At 27.5% G+C, this 21,981-nt stretch overlaps 2 protein-coding genes across 2 annotated transcripts; both read left to right on the top strand.

Annotated features, from left to right (window-relative positions):
• Positions 1–3,859: 3,859 nt before the first annotated feature.
• LOC113854251 lies at positions 3,860–10,373 on the top strand. The gene is made up of 6 exons (XM_027485154.1): positions 3,860–4,397; positions 5,264–5,413; positions 6,399–6,545; positions 8,384–8,946; positions 9,412–9,628; positions 10,006–10,373. The coding sequence occupies exons 1-6, from the start codon at positions 3,860–3,862 to the stop codon at positions 10,371–10,373; spliced, it is 1,983 nt and encodes a 660-aa protein (XP_027340955.1).
• Positions 10,374–16,276: 5,903 nt separating this feature from the next.
• Positions 16,277–21,568, top strand: LOC113854250. Its single transcript, XM_027485153.1, has 7 exons — positions 16,277–16,283; positions 16,418–16,717; positions 17,043–17,192; positions 17,295–17,381; positions 17,846–17,983; positions 20,027–20,691; positions 20,963–21,568. The coding sequence occupies exons 1-7, from the start codon at positions 16,277–16,279 to the stop codon at positions 21,566–21,568; spliced, it is 1,953 nt and encodes a 650-aa protein (XP_027340954.1).
• The last annotated feature ends 413 nt before the right edge of the window (positions 21,569–21,981 follow it).

Here is a 21,981-nt window from a genome sequence, read left to right as displayed (position 1 = left end):
AAAGTCAAAGTTTTGGAGCTCATCCATTTTTTCATTTGAGAAAGAAAAACTTCCATGATTTAGAGTCTAGGTGGAGAATTGTGATGTTTAGACCCTTAAATCATATTTTTAGTTGTAACTACTTAAAACAGTTTTTTCTGTTAGTTTTTTGGTTGTAAGTTCAGTTGCTCTATTCTATAGAACTTTTAAATATGTAGAGAAAGAAATAGAATAAGTGAAATTCTCTCTCGAATAAATACAAGCAAGTTTCTTTTAGATACAGGTAATTAATCAACTTTTATATACATAGTTAAATTATTAACATCACTAAAAGCTAACATTATATCTGAGATGATGTATTGATATCACATTTGTTTTCTATATTTTCTCTAAAATAATCGACCCACCCCATTAAATTATCTTTTTGCATGTACAGGTAAGATTGGAATGCAGAGGCAACAGCTGATGTCGGATGCATTTTCTATTGCTTCTCTAATGGGACTTTCCTTATCCGTCGCTGCACTGCTTCTGTTTCTTTCAGTACACAATTCACGAAAACAAGCAAACAACTATCGCCTGAAGTTACCAATCAGTCTCCTTTTGGGGTTGAGTTTCCTCTTCGTATCAATTGTTGCAATGATTGTTTCTTTTAGCGCTGCCCATTTCTTTGCGCTTAAAGACAAATACAAGCTTACCTTGTTGCCTGCTTATGTTGCTGCTTCCTTGCCTGTGGCTCTCTTTACCATGGCACAAGTTCCATTTTATCTTGCACTTTTCCGGGAATGTCTTCGCCGACTTCCATAGATTATATATTGCATTTGAGTTGTATTCAATGTTTAGATCATTACAATAGATAAAAAATTAAGTTCATCTTTTCTTAACCCTAATGAAATTAACAAAATATAGCAGAAAAAAAAAAGAAGAAACTGAAATATATTATAAAAATAAAATTCATGTTCTAATTAACGGAAAATTATAGAAAAATGTAGATGTAAGAATCACTATTCTATTACAAAGCAAAAGGAATGGAAGGATATAGCTCTACTTCTCATCAAAATCACGTACAAAAGAAAAGAGAAAATTGAATGATAGACATTTATACATAGGGATGCATAGAAAATCTAAAATTTTATGTGTGAAAAGTGTAATAAAAAAGATGCTATCTTTAATAGAATATTATGTTTTTATATGCTTTGTCAGCAATATATATCCTCATATTTCATACTTTAATTATCGCACTCACTTTATATTTCTCTTTCATTGAACTTTTTACTTTGTCACATTACTCAATATGTTTAATAGTTATATAAATAGATAAACACTGTTTGTTCTTATCTGTCTTCAAAGAACAAAAATAAAATCAAGATAGTAAATTTAACATACCAATAATGGCCAATTGTGCTCCACACTACAGTCCTTGCTGAAGCAAAGCATAATTCTTTACTTATTTAGTGATATGGCTTTTCTGTCTCCCTACCTATAGCCAAAACAAAAGCTGTTCATGGTAAAAGTACTGGTCAAAATTCCAATATAGTGTACTTTAAAGTGAAGAAAGAAGCTCAAATATGATGAAGAGGACAAAAAACATGACGCAATTATGAAACCTCAGCCAAAATAATGAAAAAAAGAAGAAGCTTAATTAGGTTTAAGATAAGCTTGTGTTTTAATCAGCATGGAAACAAACGTGCATTGCGTTGTGACATTTTGGGCTGTTTAACGTAGTTCACAGAAGAGGCTAAAAAAGGAATGACGAGGGAAATAAATAAAGCAAATGGTTGGTACGTGGTGTAATATTGTATGCCTTTTTCTTTCTCCAAAGACGTAGACAAGAAGTGATACAGATGTACTTTAAAATGTTCATCTTGATTTAGAAGTTACTTTAACACAATAGTGTTGATAGCATAGAAATCACTTTATCTTCACTCTACTAAGATTCTATTTGGATTTAATGTTTAGGAGAGGATAATGAAATTTAATTTTTATTTAGAAATTACTTTAATAAAAAGAGAATGATTACAAGATTTTTTTAAACCTAGAATTTTTTTTAAAAAATTATAAAAATAAAATATTAATTTTAAATTTATTAATTTTTAGAGAGAAAAAATTATTTTATTATTTAAAAAATAAAAAACTATATAAATAAAAGGTATAGATGCCAATAATGTCATTTACATAATAAAACTTTCTTTACTCTCCCCTCTCAATGTTAAACTTCTAAATAAAGAAAGAGTTTAACTCATCACTCCTCCTTCTCATTTCAAATTCTTTCATTATCTTTCCTCTAAACAGGGATAAAAATAGGTCAGACTGCGCGTGTGATAGGAGCCTATGGCCTAACTTTTTTAAAACTTAGCCTGACTTAGCCTATTTAATTAATAAATTTAATTCAAATATTTTAAAAATTTAATTAATTAAATAAGTCAGGCTTAAGTATAAGAAAAAACCTATTAAATCTATTAGAATGACCTATTTAAAATTCATTAAATTTACAATAATATATTAAATAAGTTTATATAAAAATTATAATATATTAAATTTTAAAATAATAAAATCTTAAATTAAAAACTTTAATCCTTTTTATTAGAGTTAAAAAATGTCTCTAGTACGTATCATCTAAGAGAGATAGCTTTTCTTGTTAAGGTTTTTTGCATATCCTATACGTATAATCATCTTTTTACAATTAATACTAATGTGTAAGACTTCAAAACTATTAGATTTGCTTAATGATTTATAAATTGATGTTTGTTTTTTATTGTATTTTTTGTATGTGTAGTAATTTACTTATTTAAATTAAATATATGGTTTGAAAGTGATAAATAGAAATACATAATTTTATTATACATATTCAAGGTGTTGAATTATTTTTTAATAGTTTATTTATATATAAGCCTAATGATGTAGGGGCTATTTTAGAAGGACTACTTCCTAACAAAAATATTTGTAGGGACTAATCACAAATGACTTATATTTATAGGGACTAAAAATATAATTAAGCCAAAAATTAATTAGAAGGAAAAATAAGACGTAAAAAAAAAAAAAAAAACTTAATAGACACTTCCACATAATTAGAATAAATAGGAGAGTGTGGGCTTCGGACGTAGGGGGTATGAAGAAGATTGCTTTCAACCAAGTTCCTCACATTTCACGTCTGTCATCATCCTCCTTTTCATTCTTCGTTTCACTTGCAAATTGAGTGCACCTGGTAAGTCCAAAATGGAATGTAGATGATAACATTTATAAACTAACTATCTAATACTTCAAAATTTTCCTTAATTATGCTTAGGTTACTCTGATTGTTATAACTTTTGCTGAAATTTCTTGAACATCTTGTCATCCTACTTTTGAATGTATCCTATCGTATTTTTCTTTGTTGTTATTGTTAGAGATACATATGATGAGAAATTTTTTTTTAAAAAAAAAGCGTGTCATCATTTAGCAGGTTAAACCCTTTTTGAGTAGGATATATAACTGATTGATGATGTCAATTAAAGTCTCAATCTACTTATACAACCAATTGTGGCAGCTAGTGTTTGATCTTTGATGTTCTTGAGAAGATGTAATGTGAAATTATTATTTTTACTAAGCGAAAATATTGAGTATAAAAGGGTATACGCGACTCCATGTTCTTTCAAATTACACAACAAGCCTAAATTGCTAGGACCCAAAACTATTGATTTTTACAGGAAAAAAAAAGACACAGAAATGTGTCATCACCTAATTATTTTAACTTTTGGAGCAGTTGATTCACAATATTTAATAATTTATTCTATCAAAATTTCCCTTACCCATTACTTTCCTAACTTTAATTTAAGTACTTTCCATCAACAAGTTGTGATTCCATTAATTCAAACTATGTTTCAATCTATGTTTCATAGGATCAATGTCAACACCAATTGAAGGATCGGAAGTTGATGGGCATCAATTCTCAGTGTTCCGAATATGCGTGTTGGAAGGAAGATGGGATTATGCTTTTCCGGCCTATAAAAATAATAGTGTGTTTCACAAAATAAAAATAAATGAAAGTAGAGGAACTGCACTACACATGGCTGTGAATGATGGAAAAGCTGAACTTGTCAATAGGCTTGTAAATGTAATCATAGAACATGAAGGAAGGGAAGGATTGAAGAGTGATAGTGCATTAAAATCAACCAATGAGAGAGGGGACACACCTTTGCATCTTGCTGCCTCAAGAGGGTTCATTGGTATGTGTAAATGCATCATAGGGGAACATGGAGAAAGAAAGGATTTGGTTAAGGTTATGAACAATAAGGGTGAGACACCTTTATTTAGGGCTGTGCTCACTTGCCAAACACAAACCTTTGTGTATCTTCATCATGTCTCCAAAGATATAGATGTTTCACTTAGAAACAGTGATGGTGATACCATCCTTCACCGTGCCATTTGGAGAGAATTCTTGGGTAAGCGTGCTCTTAATTCCATGTTGATTTTCTTTTTCTTTTTTTTTTCTTTTTTTATCTATGACTAATACATACAAAACTATTTTTACATATTGATAAGTCCAGAGACGGACCTGACAAAAGTAGCAGATAAATTAAGTTAACTTGTAAAATAATATAAAAAAAGATATAATTATATATTTTTCAAATAATATCACCTTGCATACTTTATATTTTCATAATGAATTACAATACACAAAAATTAGGAGCTGTTTTATTTTAAGAAATATCTTCCGTGATTTTTTAATTACAAGATTTCTTAAGTTATATTCATTCTATTTTCAAAGATTTATACAGAAAATAGTAAAAATATTTTTATATTTTTATACAAACTTATAAAAATAAAAAATAAAGTGAAAATTAAAACTGAAAATAGAAAATAAAAATAATTTCTAAACCAAAGAGCTCCTTAATTTTTAATATTTCCATATATTCAACAAGTGAGTGCTCATTCTTTAGTCTTACCACACCTTTAAGTCCTCCCCCACACTCTTTTCTTTGCTTTCTAAAATTCCTACAACATTCCAACAAAAGATTTAACATTATTTATGCTTATGAAATGCTTTCTTAAAAGTGGATGAGGGTAACTTGTTTTTGTAATATTTATACATTAAAATAATTAGTCTGTAATTATCTACTGAAGAAATATTTTTATGTACATATATAAAAATTTATTATATTAACATAAAGGAAAGGATTAGTTTTATTATTTTTTTATGAACGAAGGTTCTTATATAGTTAATCTTTTTAAGAAATAAAAAATTACTAAAATAAATAAAAAAATTCTAATAAAAATTTTCTACCAATTGCTGTGTGTGATTGAACAGATTTGGCACTTACAATAACCCATTGCTATCCTGGACTTATGGACACGCGTAACAAAGACGGAGTCACCCCTCTCAAAGTTCTTGCGCATAAGCCTTCGGCCTTCAAGAGTGGATTAAATCTCTCATTGTGGAAGCGAATTCTATATTATTGTAAGTGTTACCTCGTGACATTTATAGCACATAATTCAAAAGTAACAACAATTTTATTAGTCTTTAAGGTTATAATTTGTTAGTTTCATTCTTAATTTTTTAAACAATCAGTTGTTTTGATTCCCTATTTAATTTGTGTCGAAGGCCACCATAAAACACTTTCTAAGTTTCTTTCTATTATTTTCATGCCAAAGGTACACCGGTAGAACCTCTAGACGCTGAAAAAGAAATAAAATCATATATGGTGGCTATAAAATCTGATGTGGACCATGAACACAAAGGTATACTCCATATCTCAAACGTTGTAAGTTATAATTAACTTCTTTATTGGTGTCAGAGTCATGTTGGTCTTACACAAGGTAAGTGATTTCTATCTCATTCTGCTACTTTTCTTGTTACTTTAGCAATGAATAATAAAATGTATTACTTTTTTCAATTTTGTGAGATTTTACGTAATTGATGTGTGTTTTTCAATAGGGGGGGGGGGGGTAGTAATTTTTTGTTTTTCTGGAAGACATGCGACATTACCATTTCATATTTTTTATAACATCAAATATGATCAGAATCCTTATTCTTCACTCGACAGATTGTCAATGCAATATCAAAATACTTAGTGCAAGTTAATTATTTAACAAGTTCACATTTTTTTCAGTCTTTTAAGGCATATCAAATCAGATGATCGATACACCAGAAGAATTATTAAGTGTTTTTATTAAAATTATATTACTAAATGTTATTAATATATCAAATTTTGTAATATCTTATAAATTTTAATAAAAAAATTATTTATAGTAGCTTAAACTCAATCTAAAGACTTTCGTTTTAAAAAAACATATTTCTATTCTTTATATTTTTAATCGATGGTATTTTAATTTAGAAGAGAGACTCGAATAGACTTATTTCTTAATTCAAGAATTTAAGGATATTTCATTATATCATATATATTGTTACATTTATTTTACTCAGTGAAGTTGTATTTTTCCAGTCACAATACCGTTCGATTATGAAGCAAAGAAATCAGCACATATCTATATTAAACAGAAGCATAATAAATCTGTTCGATTTGTAAGGAGCACTATTTGGTTTGTGTTCAGAGTTCTTAGCCTCTCAGGATTGGATGTCACTGCAAAGGGTATGTGAGTTTCTCTTCAGCTTTTTGACACAAAAGTGTGTACTATCTTAATGTATCCTAATTTAATAAATTTTAGGATTCAATACTCTAATTGAATAATTTTGAAAGGACATCATCTTGAAAAAAACCCTCTGTTCTTAATTAATTTCTAAAGATATTGTTTGCATTTAGTACTTAATTAGGTCAATAATAGATATTGATCTTAATCAAAAGAAGGGGTTTATGTTACAATTGTTCTTGCTCCTTGCATGCACATAATTTTAAAGATTTGAAAGCAATAAGGAAGATGAGGCAGAAGCACAAATGGAGTCATCAACTCTTGAATGTTTTCTTGAAAACACCTTATGAGTCATACATGGGAAATATTGGGAGTCAACAAGAAAGAGTTCTAGACAGAGGCATGGCACAAATCTTTCTTACCCCACAACAGTCACAAAGTAAGTAATAAACACTTCAGTTTAAGAAGTTGTTGCAGATAAACTTCTATTATTTTAAAGTATATAAGTTTAATGGTATTTTTACTCTTTATATTTTAGTTTTTGTGTGATTTTAATTTTTCAATTTTAATTTTTATTAACTTTTAATTATTTAAATAAATTATTTTATTTTTATTAAATTTTTGTTCATCTACATAATATGGAGTATTAAAAGTGCTTGTCTGATTTGTGGTAGTATGTGTTATGAGCTTAGTAAAATTTTTGCAAAAATTTAGAAGCTAGCTAATTATGAGATATAGTCGAGATATAATCGAACAAAGAGAGGGTACATAATAAAAGTAACATCGACTTTTATATTAATTAATATTTTTTATAAAATAATTTTCCCATAAATTAAGTATTAGATTGAAGTTTTTTTATCATATAAATTATTTCTGTACAATATTATCTTAATTCAAAATTATTTTATATATCAAAATTAATTTAATATACACTTTTGAAATATATAAAAAGATTTATTTGATTACATTCTTATAATTATTTAATTTTAACAAAATTCGACACATATAATATTAATTTCAGTCTTTATGATTAATTTTAAATGCATAAACATAATAAATTTTTATTAGAAAATAATAATATTTTATTATATTAAAGTTATAAAAATATGATAAATGTTTTTTATTAAAAAAATTATTATTGTTAGTTTCGTAAATTAAACTTATAGGTTAAAGTTAATTTTTTTATAAAATTATTAATGATGTAAGAATTAGTGAAACTTAGCTTTTGTAATTTAATCCCTCTTCTTAAGCAAATAAAATAAACAAAAATATTTAAAAATTAATATGAAATAAAATATAATTTATCCTTAATCTCATATATCCCAATATAACTACCAAAGAAATATCCTACAATTTAATGTTAAATTAACCTTTGTTAGTATAAGTTTTTTTTTTCTAACATAAATTAAACTATTAGCATATCCACTATAAATTTATACTAACAAAATTATATATCATAGCAATAAAGAATTTTGCTAGTATATATATATATATATATATATATATATATATATATATATATATATATATATATATATTAATATAGTATCAATATATTAAATGTTAGTATGATGTATTATTTATTAGTATATAAACTTTCAGAATTTAAAAATATACATATTAACAATGACAAAAATAAACCTTTTGTGTAGTTTATAACCAAACCTAAACAATAGGGTTGATTTATTATTGTCAATCTGTACATACAACATTGTTTCTCTCATTTGTTCTCAACAATTAGATCCTACAAAGAATAATGACACTTACCTTGTAATATCAAAAAAGGAGTAATACAACTAATCCACAAACAATTATGTATACCCAGAATTTGAATTTGCAGCGGATTTGGCTAGCACAATACAGGGGCCACAGGAAAATATCAAAAGGGAATTCGCATTAAAAAATGAGAAAAAAGAGACACTTGTGGGTGAAACAAAAGCTGGCAGAGTTGACATTGTTAATGAGCTTCAAACTGAAGTGCCAAGTGCCCAACATGACACTAGCCCTAACAAGGATAGCACAGTGCGTGTGGCGTTGAAGAACATCAATTACAAATCAGTTGAAAGTGTTGACAAATATGAGACAGCATTTTTGGCTGCAGCAAAAAATGGCATAGTGGAAATTGTGTTTGCACTTCAATCTGCAATACCAAGTGCCATCCATGAAACTAACTCCAACAATGAAAATGTGTTGCTTGTGGCGGTAAAGAATAGGCAAATCAATGTTGTTGAGGTGTTGCGGAAGGGTTTAGATAAGGAACTCTTTGATAGCCTAATTTTCGAAGTGGATAACAGCGAGAACACTGTGTTACACTTGGCAGCAGGCACAACCAGCAACATTGAAAGAACTTGGCAAATAGCTGATTTTCCAATGCAAATGACTTGGGATATCAAGTGGTATCAGGTGTGTATATAGTATATATGTGGGTCATGTAGAAGGCGTATCACAATTAATACACAACTTAATTAATTTATTTTAAAAAGATTTAATAAAAAATTATTAAAATAAATATTAAAAATTTTGAAGAAATTTAAATTATTTCTATGAATTCTTCCAAATAAGCTCATAATACATTTCATTTTATTTGGATGAAATGTTTGAACAGAATAAAACAAAGGATTTGAAGCTTAAAATCATTTTTAACAAACTTCTGAACATTAAAAAATAATATTAAATTAATTAATTTTTGTATAAATTAAAATTAATTTATACTCTTACCTTTTCAAAACTCAATCATCTCTATCTTTTTTATAAACTCATCCCTCATGAACACGGTACACATATAGTAGCTAATAAACTAATTACTGTTCTTATAACATATGTATAACTTACACATAGCTTGATCCTTTTAATCATATCATGAAACAGTACATCGAACAACTGGTGCCATTGCATTTTAAACTTAGAACCAACAAAGATGGTAAAATTGCAGAGGAAATCTTCGAGGAAAAACATGAAGAACTTGTTAACAAGAGTGCTGCGTGGATAAAGGATATAACCGAATCTTACTTAGCTGTCACAGTGCTCATTGCTGGTGTTGCCTTTGCAACATCTAGCAATGTCCAAGGAGACAACAAAGATACAGGTAATTAATTATCAACTTTTATATATATATAGTTAAATTATTAACATCACTAAAAATTAAAATTACACCTGAGATAGTGTATAATATCTCATTTATTTTCTATATTCTTTAATGTGTGTCCTAGTACAGATGTTAACAAGTATAGAAAGGTTTTATTAAAAATAAAAATATTCACTATCTAAAAATAATCCACCCCATTAACTTTCCATAAGATCTAAAAGGATGTAACCTTTGAGTTCAAATTTAAAACCCAGGAAAGCACACTTTTCTGGATCTTGAATTTGAAGTTTGGAGGAAAGTGTTGTTGCTTGAAGTAGCACAGCTTTTCTTGGCAAAGAATGGTTGTCTGCATGATAATAATCTTTTTGCATGTACAGGTAAGATTGGAATGGAGAGGCAACAGCTGATTTCGGATGCATTTTCTATTGCTTCTCTAATGGGACTTTCCTTATCCGTCACTGCACTGCTTCTGTTTCTTTCAGTACACAATTCACGAAAACAAGCAAACAACTATCGCCTGAAGTTACCAATCAGTCTCCTTTTGGGGTTGAGTTTCCTCTTCGTATCAATTGTTGCAATGATTGTTTCTTTTAGCGCTGCCCATTTCTTTGCGCTTAAAGACAAATACAAGCTTACCTTGTTGCCTGCTTATGTAGCTGCTTCCTTGCCTGTGGCTCTCTTTACCATGGCACAAGTTCCATTTTATCTTGCACTTTTCCGGGAATGTCTTCGCCGACTTCCATAGTTATATCTATACAAATTCTTCTTTCATAGCCTCCATCCCCTTCATAACGCTAGCTACATTCAAAAACATTAATTCTATTTGTACTGAGTTAATGACAATGATGATGATAATAATTTTGAATTTCATTGTTTATTGATGGCTTTTAAATCTCTAAATTTTCTGTCCTGTTTAGAACATCTTCTTCTGACAAGAAAAGATCAGTCAGTCTCTAGAACACATTGCCTTACACCAATTTCCATATTTTGATTAATTTTTTATAATTTTATTTTCAGTGAAAGAATAAAAAATTGTATTATTATAACTGTAGTAAAATAATTATTGTATTTGCTGGGACTTGAAGTGATGATATCTAAAAACGATAAGAAATATTAATGATGAAAATTTTTTATTCTTATTTTTTATTTAACTATAAATATCTTTCATTTAAAACAATATTATATTTATTGAGACTTAAACTGAAAATTATTGAAAAAATTATTATGTAGGACACAAAAGATATTGTGATAATATGTATTAATAAAGTAAATAAAAAATAATTAAGAAAATTTTGACATGTATAAAGAAAAGTATTAAAAATAGGATTGAAAAGAGTTTATTGTCTTGTGAAAAGTACAAGACAGAAATTAACCTTAAATAATTCCGTCAAAAAATTATTAAATAATATTTTTGAAAAATAGATTTTAATCCAGTTTAGTAGTATTTTATCGCTCATCTAGCCTATCTCCAAATAAGATAAGGCTTTATTATTATTATTATTATTATTCGGGAATATCTTTTAATGCTATTTTTAATATAAATTTAATCAATAAATGATAATTTTCTGCAAAAAAAAAATATCTTTGTAGGAGTTTTGCAAATTGAATTAAGTTGTCAAACTGCTAAAATAATTTTAAAAATTTGCATTTTATAATTTAACTTAATTTTTTTAAATTCAATTTTTATCGTGAAAATTGAATCAAAGAAAATGAAAATATACCTATAATATATTTATATTATGTTTAGTATTATATTTTTATATAAAATTATCTTTTAACTTTTACTATAACATTGTATATATACAATGCTTCACTTGACTCACTTCTAACTATTTTAGACTTTTTTTAAAAAAATTGAGTCTTTTCAGAATCAACTAACAAAATCATTCTTTTACAATCTATCCCTTTTAGTTAATATATTTTTCTCTATTTTTTATTTTCTTTATAAACTCACTTTGATTAATAGTTTACTCTTTAGTCTAATTAAAAATATATAAATTTTAAAATAATAATAATAATAATAATAATAATTTAAAAATAATTAAACAAATTAAAAATTCAAACTAATTAAATCAAATTTCATAATATTGATTATTTATTTAATTTTAATATTACATTTAAATTAAACTGTATTTAATTTTTATGTTCAATTATAAATATATTTTTTTAAAAATCAAATCAAACTAGACTACTAACGTCATTACTCTTTTGTCAAAGTCACAGTCAATCAATTAAACATCCATAAAAATTGAAATTTGAATTAAGATTAATTTATTTTAATTAAAATAAAGATCTGTATTGCTTTTAATTTAAATTTTTAATGCATAAACTTATCATGAATTAATTAAAAATTATACATTTGATTCAAAAATAGGTTCTATATTTGAGGTTAAGAATATTAATAATACTATTTATATTTTAATTTAATATAAAATAATTTCATTATGCATTATTTTATGTAAATATAAAAATATCTTTATATCAAACTATCATTTCCTTATTTTTACTTTCTACCCAACCAAACAGATGATAAAAAAAATTAACTTTTTTATATTTTTTTCTCTCTCTCAATCCAAACAACTTAAATTAAAATATCTAATCATTATTAATTACTTTGTATTCTCTTTTAATTTTGTTCATCCTATTTTTTCCTTGTAACTTATTCCTTCATATACAAACAAAACAATATCACTTTATACTTTGCGCATGTTGCACTCATATATGTTAGTGTTGCTCAATCAATTCATGTCACATTATTCATTTATTTTGTTAACAATATATATATCCTCATTTTTCATACTTTAATTATCGCATTCACTTATATTTCTCTTTCATTGAACTTTTTTACTTTGATACAACACTCAATATGTTAAATAGTTATATAAATAGATAAACACTGTTTGTTCTTATCTGTCTTCAAAGTACAAAAATAAAATCAAGATAGCAAATTAAAATACCAATAATGGCCAATTGTGCTCCACACTAGAGTCCTTGCTGAAGCAAAGCATAATTCTTTACTTATTTAGTGATATGGCTTTTCTGTCTCCCTATAGCCAAAACAAAAGCTGTTCATGGTAAAAGTGCTGGTCAAAATTCCAATATAGTATACTTTAAAGTGAAGAAAGAAGCTCAAATATGATGAAGAGGACAAAAAACATGACGCAATTATGAAACCTCAGCCAAAATAATGAAAAAAAGAAGAAGCTTAATTAGGTTTAAGATAAGCTTGTGTTTTACTCAGCATGGAAACAAACGTGCATTGCGTTGTGACATTTTGGGCTGTTTAACGTAGTTCACAGCAGAGGATAGAAAAGGAAGTGAGGAGGGAAATAAATAAAGCAAATGGTTGGTACGTGGTGTAATATTGTATTCTCCAAAGACATAGACAAGAAGTGATAAAGATGTACTTTAAAATGTTCATCTCGATTTAGAAGTTACTTTAACACAATAGTGTTGGCAGGGTTGAAATCGCGTTATATCTTCACTATATAGAAGCATCTTTTAAGACTGTGTTTGGTTGGTTTCAGAATATTTTTTATTTTAATTATAAATTTGTTACTTTACTTTTATTTTTGTTTTGTAAGATTTATATAAAAAGTAATTAAAATAAAATAAAATAAAAATTCTGCATTTTTTGTGTAGCATTTTTATTAATAATTATTTTATTATTTATATGCATATGATTAAAATTACATTCTATATTTAAAATTTTAATAATTATGTTCATAAAACAACGTTAATTAGTATGATGCGTAGAATATATGATAGACCACTTATATATTGATTATGAGTTGAAAGCAATTGAACTTTCACGTAGTGTTTTTAAAATACTAACGAAAACATAAAAAGAGAAAAAGTAATATTAAAAAAAAGTACATTAAAAATATTTTTATTCTCCTTTTTATATATACTAATAAAATAGTAATAGTACATAGAGAATATTAAGTTGGAAGAATCAGATTGAGATGTTTTGTGTATATAAGGGAAAGGGTTGCATGCACTTGGTCTAGTATCGTAAAGCAGCACCCATCTTCCATTTCTCTCATCCTTGTTATTTTCATTCTTCGTTTAAACCTTGGAAATCCATTTCTCTGATTTGAAATTTGATGAAAAATTTATTGGATTACTTGAGCAATTAAATAACTGGATAAGTTAAAATCTGAATTAATGTGAGAAAAACAGAGAATGTGGACAGGAAACAGTTCAGAGAACTTGTAATGGAAGGTAAGTGGGAGAAGGTTATTCCCCTCTATGAAAAGAGTTGCAAATATCACAGAATGAAAGTGAACAGAGCAAACAATAATGCAATGCACATGGCTGTAAACGACGGCGACGAAGCGTCTTGTAGATGCAATTGTAAGGCACGAAGAGGAAGAGGAAGAGGAAGAGGAAGAGGAAGAGCGCGTGGGTTTAGGTGATACCGCCCTGAGATTGACGAACGAGGAAGGGAACAGTCCTTTACAAGAATGAGTTTAATTCTCTATCCTTTCACCTCCTTCTCATTTTAAATTCTTTCGTGGTCTAACATTTTTAAAATTTAATCTAACATTTTTAAAGTTTAATCTGACCTAATCTATTTAATTAATAGATTTAATTCAGATTTTTAAAAAAATTTAATTAATTAAATAAGTCAAATTTAAGTTTAAGAAAAAATCTATTACTAAGCCTATTAAAATAACTTATTTAAAATTCATAAAATTTATAATAATATATTAAATAATTTTATATAAAAATTATAATATAATAATATATTAAATTAATTAAATTTTAAAATAATAAAATTTTAAATTAAAAACCTTAATTTTTTTATTAGAGTTAAAGAATGTCTTTACTATGTATTCTCTAAGAGAGATAGTCTTTCATGTTGAAGTTTTTTGCATATCCTATATGCATAATATTATTATATTTATTACTGGTTCGTCTCATCTCATCTATCATCTTCTTACACTTAATAATAATGCGTAAGACTTTATGCTATTAGATTTACTTAATGATTTATAAATTAATTCATTTTATTGTATTTTTTGCTATTAAATCGCTCTCAGAAGTATACATTAAAAAGTTGTTCTCTATTAACCGCTCTTAAAAATATATATTAGAAAGCAGTTAAATATTAACCGCTCTTAGAAGTATACTTTAGAGAGCGGTTCAATGCTAACTGCTCTCTAAATATATTATTATAAAGCGATTAATATTAATCGTTGTCTAAGTTAGCGCTTCAAAAACTCATTTCTGTTATAGTTTATGTAACTTTTATTATACATATTCAATGTGTTAGATCATTTTAGCCTTATAACTTTTAAAAGACATACCTATTTATAATAAAATTTAATAAACTATTGAATGTCTCGATACGAAATAGGTCATTAAAAAGGCTAGTAAATCAAATCAGACTCTTAAAAAAGTTAGGTTATACTTAATAAAAAATTTATAACAAGTAATATGTGAGGCTTAAGCTTCAATATTATTAGACAGACCTATTTTATTTCATTTTATTCAAAATCAAGCCTATTTATTTAAAATTTAACTTAACCTAACATATTTTCATCCCTACCTCCAAACATCTAAATAAAGCAAGAAGCATCTTTTTATGACTTTGTTTAGTTTCAGAATTTTTTTATTTTTAATTATAAAATTTTTACTTTATTTTTATTTTGTAAGATTTATATAAAAAATAATTAAAATAAAAATTCTGCATTTTTTTGTATAAACCTTTAAAACTAAGAAACGAAATAAAATCATGGTGTATGATTAATTAATAATTGTTTTATTATTTATATGCATATGATTAATTAAAATTACATTCTATATTTATATATTATTATTAAGTATGTTTATATAACAACGTTAATTAGGATGATGAGTAGAATATATGACAGACCATTTATATATTGATTATTAGTTGAAAACAATTGAAGTTTCAAATATGGAAGTTATTTTGCAAGGTATTTTTTCAAAAAGAAATATTTTATATAAATTATGGAAACATCCCTCCTAATAGAAGCAACAGATACATCCAAAAAGAAAAAGAAACATGAAACCAGACAACATGAAACTAAAGGCAAAAGACCAGCTTTTTTTCTTTACAAAATTAATTATTATAATCGTATCAAGAACTTTATATAGATTATGCAGTTTATTTATTTCATTGTTTATCCAACTTAATGTCAAAGTCAAATCACTTTAGAGAATATATAATATTTTTAAAATAAAAAAGTGACATCAGAAAATCCATTCATTTTGGAAGGCATTTACACCCTCAATTCAACTACATATTTTTTTCATTTTAAAATTTTAAAAAGTTCCAGAAAAAAAAAAAAACTTAACAAAAACTTTACTTTCCATGTAATCAGTAAACATAGCAAAAGAAGGAAATGGAAGCCCTTTGCGTTTTTCAGGCCAACTTTTTTTTCTCTTTTTGTCTATTTTGTTATTGTATAGTTAAAAAGCACATTCATGGAATAGAAACTAGTATAAACTCTCATGTTTTGTGTATATAAGGGAAAGGGTTGCATGAATTTGGTCTAGTATCGTAAAGCAGCACCCATCTTCCATTTCTCTCATCCTTGTTCTTTTCATTCTTCGTTGAAACCTTGCAAAACCTTGTTCACCAAAGAGAAAAAGCCCTTGCAAACGATGAATACCGAAATGACAGGTACATAAGAAGCTTTATTTTGGATTTTTCTATTGATTTGAAATTTGATGAAAACTATTTTATATGTTTATTGGATTAGTGGAGCAATTAATTAAGTGGATAAGTTTAAATCTGAATTAATGTGAGAAAAACAGAGAATGTGGACACGAAACAGTTCAGAGAACTTGTAATGGAAGGTAAGTGGGAGGAGGTTATTCCCCTCTACGAAAAAAGTAGCAAATATCACAGAATGAAAGTGAACAGAGCAGACAACAATGCAATGCACATGGCTGTAAACGAGGGCAACGAAGGTGTCGTTGAGCGTCTTGTAGATGCAATTGTGAGGCACGAAGAGGACAAGCACGTGGGTTCAGGTGGTAGCGCCCTGAGATTGACGAACGAGGAAGGGAACAGTCCTTTGCACACTGCGGCATGGAGAGGGTACACGGGTATTTGTAAGTGCATCATTGGAGAAAAGAGAGAGAGAGAGTTTGAGCAGAGTTAAGAACAACAAGGGTGAGACGCCTCTGTATTGGGCTGTTCTTGGAGGCCAAAAAAAAAGCTTTGCTTATCTCCATCTTGTTTCTCACACAAACGATCCCAATATTCTTATTGACAACAATGGTGATTCCATCCTTAACATTGCCATTCGAAGAGAATTTTTCAGTAAGTCTACTTCAGATATTCTCCTATCTATTTTACTTCTTCAAAATCATCATGGAATAAGCATTAATTCAGAGATTCTATCAATAATTTGTATTTGTATTTGTATTGCAACAGGTTTGGCAATTTTGATAAATCATTGTTACCCTGCACTCAGGTCCAGGGAGAACAATGATGGAATCACTCCTCTTGAAGTTCTTGCCACTAGGACTTCCGCCTTCAAAAGTAGAAGCAAGCTTTCATGGTGGAGGCAAATTCTATACTATTGTAAGTGTTCCATCACCAAAAACCAAATTAATTTGCATTGTTCTATTTGTGCTATAAACCCTGAAACGCAGTTCTAAGATTCAAGTAATTTTCACGTCCAAGGTATATTTGTAGAACCTCTGAACCCTCGCAAAGAATTGGATTTATATTCAAAGAAATATGGGACGCCTGAGAGCACTGAAGACAATGGTAAGCTTTCATTATCAATGAACTTGCTCAAATATTAAGAAATTTTCCTCCCATATGTGGCTTAATACTTGCCTCCTTTTTCTTAATTCATTTCGTAAAATATGATATTTATTTGGACTGTGTACAACTTTAATCTCTTAATTTATTTTCTAGTTAATTATATCTTTTATTTGTTCGATTTATATATTTCTTTATTATTTTAGTACAGAGTGCGTGTATGATTAAAAAAAGGGTACTTGTATATTCGTAAATTTGACAAGAAATATCTTCTTTAAATTAACGATTGTAATTCATTTAATATTTTAAAAATGAAAAAATATTAATTTTTTTTTAAATTAAACTATTAATTTTATTATTTATTTATATAAAATTAACTGTTAAGATTGTTTTATGAGAAAATACTTAACTTTCTCAGTTACTTGGAGTACCCTAGATTTTACCTTAAAAAGGTTGTGGCGTTGCAGAGAAAGATGAAAGACACATATCAATATGCTTCTCTTCACCACGTCTTCGGACTTGCGTTGTATCAGAAAAATTTGAAGACAACGACGCTCTTGAGTCAGCATTAGCATTCCTTACTCTTGGCCTCTCTAAACTTTGGGGTATGTATGTCTCGTCCTACAATTTTTATACAAATAATTTTTTTTAATATCTATCTTCACAAAAGATCTTTTAATTATTAAATAAAAATTTATTGAATAAATTTTATATTTTAAAGATAATAAATACATGTATTAATTAAATATTTCGTCCGTTTAAAAAATACAAAATTTAGACTTTATTCTATGAAATATTTTATTAAAATATAATCTTTATTTTTTTTATAAATTATTATTTTAATCTGCTTAACCAACGTAGTTAATTGAAATACTGATAAATGTCAATTTTTGATTGGACCATAAAAATTAGAGTGACTAAACATAAATAGTTAATGAAAAAGTATCATATTCTAATAAGATATTTTATAAAAATTAAGTATAAATTATATAACTTTTATGATGACCGAATACTTAATTAACCTTTTATTTAATACTTACTTTATATGATAATAAAAATATTATTAAAAAATGTATTAGAAACATATAGTAAAACTCTTTTTATATATGAGAAAGAATTAAATGAAGTCACACCATTGTTTACGAAAAAATATATATTATCTTATTATATATTTGTGTAATTTAACAATATATATAAAAGTATATTTCTATTATTCTCTTCATTATTGCTTGTTTTTAAGTCAAAGATATTAACTTAATTTGCACAAAACAATCTTAAGTATCACAATTTTTTTCTCCGTGTGTTACTTTTCTTTTAAGTCCCAATAAGGAAGATGAAGCAGAAGCATGCATGGGGTCGTCAACTTTTGGACGATTTTATGAAACAAGCCTATCAATCATACATTGGAAATTTTGGGGGAAAACCATTCGAGGAAGAAGAAAAGGAACAAATGGAAGAGGATGAAGAAGATCCCTTTTTTTTTTCTACCCTAAGACAGCTTGATCGCAGTAAGCAATAAACCACTACAATTTAAGCTTGTTACATAATTATATTTAAGCTTTAGTTCGGATAAACTTTTTAAAATATTATAAAAACATTAGTAATAAAAACAATTCAAAATCATTTGTGTTTTTTAAACTTTTTTTTGAAGATTTTTCATTTATTTATTTTTTAAATTTGAAAAGATAAATTGTTTCTAATCTATACGAAAAATTTTATTATTTTTTATACTAATTATTTCTCCTTTTCTCTCAAAATTTACTCAAATTGGATCTTAATTAGTAATGCGTTAATAGTTTAAATATCTTTTTAGTCTTTATACTTTTGTAATATTTTAATTTAAAGTGTTTTATTCTAATTTTTTAAAAAAATCAATGTTTTTAGTTTCTTTCATTGATATAGGACAGAAATTTAATAAGTGATAATCTTTTAGTTAATCATGCTATTGCTAAAGATTAAAAATAATAAGTAAAAATAAAAATAAAATAAAATATTGAAAAATATAAATATCAAAATCATATTTAAATATGAATTAATTAAATTAAAGTATAACATGTTGTATTGAATGTTTTATTTCAGAATAATTTTTGGATTAATATATAATTTATGTACAAGTGATATTGTATTGGAACATGTATACCCGTGTGATTCAAAAAGATTGCATCTTAATTACTCCTCTTTAAAATTTTACACTTGAAGCTGACTCTCCTATGATTTACTCTTAGAATGTAGAATAGAGATAGACTCTCGCATGTGCCAGACTTGATAAACTTTAGGTTGACAAACTTAATATCAACAACAAAAATAAAAACTAAAAAATATTGTGGTAATTTGTTATACGAAGAACAAATGTTATAATTAATCGATACAATTAAAGAATTCTAGTTAAGAAGTTTATTTTTTTTTATTTGCTCCAAAGGAAATAAAGAAAAAACAATATACTTAATTACAGCCTGGTATACATAACTCAAGATTTATCAGCAAAGTTATTTATGGTGCATATATACATAACTCAAGAAAGTACATTATTGGATCCCCTCTTGATACTACAAAGGGGAATTGTACAAAACATTGTAATTTATATTTGAAGATTTCGTTAGTGAACTTATTATTTAATTGCGTTCATCTTGTTTTCTGTATATTTGCAGGGAATTTACAACATGCTGAGGGAACAACTAGCTCATCCCAGATACCACAGGAACATAACAAAAAGGAATCTGCATCAAAAAGTGAAGAGAAGGGAACAACTAGCTCATCCCAGATGCCACAGGAACATAACAAAAAGGAATCTGCATCAAAAAGTGAAGAGAAGGAAACAACACTAGTAGCTGTGGCCAAAACTGGCATTGTTGAAGTTACAAATATGGATGAGCTTAAGACTAAGATACCAAGTGACCCCAATGACTTTAACTATACCAAGGAAGGCTTATTGCTTGTGGCAGTGACGAATAACAAAAGTGAATCGGCAAAAAAAATTGACAAAAATGAGACAGCATATTTGGCTGCAGCAAAAAATGGCATAGTTGAAATTGTGTTAGAGCTTCGAAAACACATACCAAGTGTTGTCCATGACAATACCTCAAACATGGAAAATGTATTGTTTGTGGCAGTGAAGAACAGACAACCCCATATTGTTCATAAATTGCAAAATAGTTTGCCCCCTAAATTATTTAGAAGCCTTATTTCAGGATCAGATAACATGGACAATACTGTGTTACACTTAGCAGCAGCAGGTGCAGTAGGCGACAATGAAAAGACTTGGCAGATACCTGGCGCTGCCATGCAAATGATGTGGGATATCAAGTGGTACCAGGTAATATATAATATTAATTATTGCTCAGTTATAATCTACGCAAATAACATATATCTCTTTAAACACTACTGAAATATCTCAACATTTTAGTTATGCATGCCCTTTGCTTAGTTACCGATAATTTAATAACCATTCAGCTTTAGGTTAATCAACTGAAAGTAATAATTTAATGAGTTTCTCTCTTCCACACACATATAATATCCAATCAATTATTTGAAATACCATACTCAACGTACACATAAATTGATCCTTTGAATCAACCGTGAAGCAGTACATTGAAGGGCTAGTGCCGGATCATTTCGCTTTTAGAAACAACAAAGATGGTAAAATAGCAGTAGAAATCTTCCTTGAACAACATAAAAAACTCGTTGAAGAAGGTTCTGAATGGCTAAAGGGAACCTCAGAATCATGCTCAGTTGTGGCAGCACTCATTGCTGGTGTTTCCTTTGCAACTGCTAGCACCGTCCCTGGGGGCACCGACGATGGTAAACCTGCATTAGAAGGCGAATCTGCATTTGATGTATTTACCATTGCTTCACTAATTGGACTTTTCTTCTCAGTCACTGCACTAATAATGTTCCTTTCTATACTCACTTCTCGAAAACAAGCTGCAGATTTTCATAGAAGTTTGCCCTTTAAACTTCTTTTTGCCTTAACTTCTCTATTTGCATCCATTGCTTCAATGCTTGTTTCCTTTTGTGCTGCCCATTTCTTTGTTATCAACGAAAAATTCAAACGCATATTCTTCCCTATTTATGTTGCCACTTGCTTGCCTGTGACTTTCTATGCAGTGGTACAATTTCCATTATATGCTGACCTTGTTAAAGCTATTTTCAAGAAGGTACCACAAACAAGTGGTAAAGGTATCCATTTGTAGAGGTGTTTCTCTTTAGTTCTTTTCTTTCCTTTTGATTGTGATGAGTTTAAAATTATCAGTTTGGCTTGTGCCCAAATAAGGTCTTGTTATCTGCTTCCTATGTTTGGAACATAGGATTCATATATTTTATTTTGGTGGTTGTAATTTGAGTGAGTTTGTATTATTAATGACTATGGCAATGTTTAAACTCATAAGATGATGAATTGACATGGATAATGGATTGTGCAATTTTTTTTTATATGTAAATGTATAGAATAATAGATCAGCAACATTTCCCTACCCCTTGCCCAAAAGCAAGCATACACAAAAACCTTAATAATTTATCACTACCAATAAAAGTTCTTCTTTAATATATATATATATATATATATATATATATATATATAAGAGAACCTATCTAAGAATTCAAGCAG

The sequence above is a fragment of the Abrus precatorius genome, unplaced genomic scaffold, assembly GCF_003935025.1.
Source record: "Abrus precatorius isolate BTA unplaced genomic scaffold, Abrus_2018 Scaffold11, whole genome shotgun sequence".
Taxonomy (NCBI): Eukaryota; Viridiplantae; Streptophyta; class Magnoliopsida; order Fabales; family Fabaceae; genus Abrus; species Abrus precatorius.
This window is presented reverse-complemented; position numbering and strand designations above follow the sequence as displayed.